The 4,768-nt window shown below is 62.2% G+C and overlaps 1 protein-coding gene across 1 annotated transcript in view; it reads left to right on the plus strand.

Moving 5' to 3' along the window:
* Positions 1-4,136, plus strand: part of SHH (sonic hedgehog signaling molecule) — a 9,138-nt gene extending 5,002 nt beyond the window's left edge. Inside the window, exons 2-3 of the mRNA XM_008688638.2 lie at positions 346-607; positions 3,313-4,136. Of these exons, the coding sequence (XP_008686860.2) occupies positions 346-607; positions 3,313-4,136 (1,086 nt within the window). The remainder of the gene's footprint in view (positions 1-345; positions 608-3,312) is intronic.
* The last annotated feature ends 632 nt before the right edge of the window (positions 4,137-4,768 follow it).

Below are 4,768 nucleotides of genomic sequence, written 5' to 3' on the forward strand. Positions count from 1 at the left end.
GTGCCTCGCAGGCCCTGCAGTTACTGTCTGAGACGCACGCACTTTACTTGTCTCAAAAAGATGTCATCTCCTTCTCAGGCCACGGGAGGGGCTCTGCTAGGTCGGATTTTGGAGAAAGGCCCTCAGTTCATCCGCCAGAGGACTGGCTCCTCCAGCAGGCGCCACCCACTGCTCGCACCTCGCTGCACCTCCACGGAGCGGGCTGGGCGCCCTCCAGGCCCGGTCCCCCTACTCGTCCACAGAGCCCTGACCCTTAGGGACTGGGCCGGGCAGCCGAGGCAGGGGCAGGGAGGGGTGGCAGGCTTAGTGCTAATGTCTGCGGGGGGGGCCCCCTTCTCTCTGCAGAGGTGTAAGGACAAGCTGAACGCCTTGGCCATCTCGGTGATGAACCAGTGGCCCGGCGTGAAGCTGCGGGTGACCGAGGGCTGGGACGAAGACGGCCACCACTCAGAGGAGTCGCTGCACTACGAGGGCCGTGCAGTGGACATCACCACGTCAGACCGCGACCGAAGCAAGTACGGCATGCTGGCGCGCCTGGCCGTGGAGGCTGGCTTCGACTGGGTGTACTACGAGTCCAAAGCGCACATCCACTGCTCCGTGAAAGCAGGTGAGGCAGCAGCCCAGCCTTCCCCCTGGCCCCCACCCCGTGCCCACGAAGCCCCTCGACACCCCCCCCCCAGCAGCTGCAGATCTGCCCGAGAGACATCTCCATGGCGCCCTGCAGTGGGAGTCAAGGGAAAGAGACAAATGTGTGTGGGGTAGGGGGAGGCAGGAGGGGCAGGAGGGGCAGGGAGGGAGGGAATTCGCATCTCTGGTGTGGGAACACGGCCTGTAGAGGAATTGCCCCCACCTTTGAGGCCACAGAGGCCGAGGTGCCCCGAGCCCGGATGCAGAGGGCATATGACTTCCCGAGTCTCCCCCCCAACCCTGCTTCCGGAGCCCCCACTGCAGGTGGCGGCGACAGGGAAGATGGGGGAGGGAACGTTCCTGGTGCACTGGTAGCCAGGTCTGGCCTAGATTCTTCCTCTCATTGAAGGCTTAAGAATCAGCCAGCCCCCCGCTCGACCCTCAGCACAGGAGGCTCTGCGCAGGGGGTAGGCCCCTGGTCCTCTCTCCTCCCCGCTGAGCGTCTGTGGACACCAAACTAACTTAACTCGCTGCCTAAGCCTTTGGGGAGAGGCCTGGTGGGAGGTAATGAACGCAGTGGTTACCGCTTCCAACATCTGGAGGCCGCGGGCCCAGAAGCCTCGTCCTTGTCAGGAGCCAGCTGGGTTGCCCTGAGCCGCAGACGGGGCCAGGAGCGCCAATGGGAGTCTGCAGCTGCAGGCGGCCCATCCGTGTGCTGGGGACTTCCCTGGGCCTACAACGCCACACGCTGTCGCTGGCGAGGAACAGCCATGCCAGGAAGGCGCTGTGCCCACGGCAGAGATCCCAACTCCGAGGCTATTTATGCCGACCTCTCCGTCTCCACGCAGCAGCGGCTGCGTTTAGCGCAACAGCTCACAGTGAATTTCGGAGGAACTGTGTCTTCCCCGCAGCCCCCCCCCAGTGTTGCCTATCTGTCTCCTAAACGGTATTTTAGTAGCATGTGTTAGTAGAAAAACACTTTCAAGGTGTCAAGACACACTTCGTAGGGAAGGAAAATAGTGGCTTCTTATCACAACAGAAAGAAAAGGTGTGGAAGGGGCGGTGCGGGCGGTTGTGCTGAGCTTATAGCCCGAGAAAGGGAGGACCGGCAGGCGTCGCCCCCACTTGGAAGGGCTCCACGGCGGGAGGCCCGGGGCGCGCCCTTCCCGGGACCCCGCGGTTGCGCTGGTGGGTGCGTGCGGCCCCCTCCTGGGCCAACCCTGCCCCCGGGGTCCCCCTGGCGGGGGTCCCTAGAGGTCTCCTCGCAAGTGAGCAGCGGTAATCCCGCGCCAGGATTCCGCCCGGGGAGGGCAGACCCCCGGGGCGCGGAGAGCCGCTCATTGGCATTCTGCGCACGGGCCGGGGCGCGGTGCGTTGCGTGTCAAGCAGGGTCGTGCGACTCGACGACTAGGGCTCGCCTGCGCCCCAGGTCGCATTCCGGGGGGCGACGGCGGGCCTCCAACGGCCAGGCCCGCACTTCATGCCGCAGAAACCGATGAGAAGATTAAAAACCCTCTGTAATTCCAGCAGGAAGATTCTTTCTCGCGATCTCTATTTGCAAAAAGCATGATCCCGGAGATTGGAATGCAAAGAAGACCGGGCTCTCCCCGCCCCTCCTCCGCGGCCCCCTGCTCGCCACCCCGGCTCCGATCATTGTCCTCGGGACAGTGAGCCTCAGAGAGCGACAGAGGGCTCGGGAAAGCGGGTAGTCAAGGGGCCTTGAGAACCCGGCCGCTTCCAGTGCTTGGAGCAGGCCCCGCCATTTAAAATTCAAATACACATCTTGAGTACTTGGAAGAGGCCTGGCTGTGCAAATAGAGCTTGTGAGGCCCGGGCTTCTGGAGAGCCTGCGTGTGAATCGCAGGGGAGCTTGGGGGGGGGTGCACCTGAGCAAATAGGGAGGGGGCGGCTGAGAAAGGGGAGGGGGGAAATGGAAGTGGCCCCTCTTCCAAGAGTGTCCCCCATTTATTGCGGAGATCACAGTGACAATGCTGGGCCCTTTATTGGATTTTAATTAGAAAATCTACACAAGGCCCGGATTTTCACACCTCGGCCGATTCCCTGGAATGTTTGTCCAGTTGCTACAACTACTATAGCTATTTTTCGCTCCCGCCCCCCCCCCAAGTCCCCTGCAACCGGCCGGCACCAAGGCCCCCGGCTGAGCTGGGCGCTGGGGGAGGGCAGCCGGGGGTCCCCGCCGCGCAGCCCGGCTGCCCGGCGCACGAGGGGCGCCGCACCCCGCGCCGGGGGCGGGAAGGAAGGAGGTGCACCCCGGCGCCCGAGGGAGCTCAAGGAGGCTTCCTGAAGAATCTAAGTGCAGAGCAAATAACCTGCGAATTCAGGGCGAGGTTGGGTGTGTGCTGAGCCGGGGGATGGGGTGGGAGGAAGGCGGAAGGAAAGGAGTGTAACCGGCCTCCCGCCGGAGACGCCAGCCAACCTTTGTCACAGCCAGTCCAATCCTGAGAGGGTCGTTAAGGAACGTATCTGCATATGAATTTTGTCACCGAGACGGTGGGGCTGAGGGAGAGAGGTCTGCGCTGAACGAGAGGGGACTGTCTCCTCGGATCTGCGCGTGTCCCGAGTCTGGTGCGCGGGAGGGCAGGCGTGCGCCCTCTGCCCCACTTGTGCGTCCTTGTGGGCGCTCACCACCCTGTCCCCTCTTCTCTCCCTTCTCCAAACCCGCAGAGAATTCGGTGGCGGCCAAATCCGGCGGCTGCTTCCCGGGCTCGGCCACGGTGCACCTGGAGCAGGGCGGCACCAAGCTGGTGAAAGACCTGCGCCCCGGGGACCGCGTGCTGGCGGCCGACGACCAGGGCCGACTGCTCTACAGCGACTTCCTCACCTTCCTGGACCGCGACGATGGTGCCAAGAAGGTCTTCTACGTGATCGAGACGCGGGAGCCGCGCGAGCGCTTGCTGCTCACCGCCGCGCACCTGCTCTTCGTAGCGCCGCACAACGACTCGGCGGCCGCGGAGCGGGAGGCGCCGTCGGGCGCGGGGCCGCCGCCGGGGGGCGCGCCGGGGCGCCGGGCGCTGTTCGCCAGCCGCGTGCGCCCGGGCCAGCGCGTGTACGTGGTGGCCGAGCGCGGCGGGGATCGCCGGCTCTTGCCGGCCGCCGTGCACAGCGTGACGCTGCGCGAGGAGGCCACGGGCGCCTACGCGCCGCTCACGGCGCAGGGCACCATCCTCATCAACCGGGTGCTGGCGTCGTGCTACGCAGTCATCGAGGAGCACGGCTGGGCGCACCGGGCCTTCGCGCCCTTCCGCCTGGCGCACGCGCTCCTGGCCGTGCTGGCTCCCGCGCGCACGGACCGCGGCGGCGACGGCGGCGGCGGGGGCGGCGGCCGCCTGCCCGCGCCCGCGCCAGGTGCGCCTGATGCGCCAGGTGCGGCCGACGCGCCAGGTGCCGTGGGCATCCACTGGTACTCGCAGCTGCTCTACCAAATAGGCACCTGGCTGTTGGACAGCGAGGCCCTGCATCCGCTGGGCATGGCGGTCAAGTCTAGCTGAAGGCCGGGGAGCCGGGGAGGGCGCGGGGCGGGGCGGGGGTGGCGGGAGGGAGCGACGGCAAGGAACGGCAAAGACACACGGAAAAGCGCACGGAATGAGACTTTAATTATAATAATAATTAATAATAATAATAAAGTAGGACAGTCCAAAGTAGACTATAAGGAAACAGAGACCCCGGGAAGTTTTGTCGTTGTGTTTAGTTTATATCTATATTTTTGAATTTTTTGGTTGTTTTATTTTGGTTATTTTTTTCACCTCTCCTGGCTATTTATTTGTTTGGTATGAATAGATGTTTTAAATAATATGAACCGGACCTTCAAGAGCCTTAAATAGTTTGTTTCTTGGATAATTTATTATTATCATGTGAACTCTACTCACAGGGGGAAAGATTATTTTGTGAGGCCAAGCGACCTGCTCAGAGTCTATTTTTCTACATGCCCCTCGCCCTGACTTTCAGAAAGCGAAACTCTGCGCTCTGCATTCCTCGTTCGCCACGCGCCTGCTTCTTGGCAAGTGTAAACTAAAACATGCTTCACGGGGGTCCACAAAGTATATTTTTATACACAGAATTGTAAATTAGATTTTTTGAGAGATCAATACTTAACTGAATTACATTTCATTTTTGAAATAGT

Source organism: Ursus maritimus, unplaced genomic scaffold (genome assembly GCF_017311325.1).
Source record: "Ursus maritimus isolate PB19 unplaced genomic scaffold, ASM1731132v1 scaffold_3, whole genome shotgun sequence".
Taxonomy (NCBI): Eukaryota; Metazoa; Chordata; class Mammalia; order Carnivora; family Ursidae; genus Ursus; species Ursus maritimus.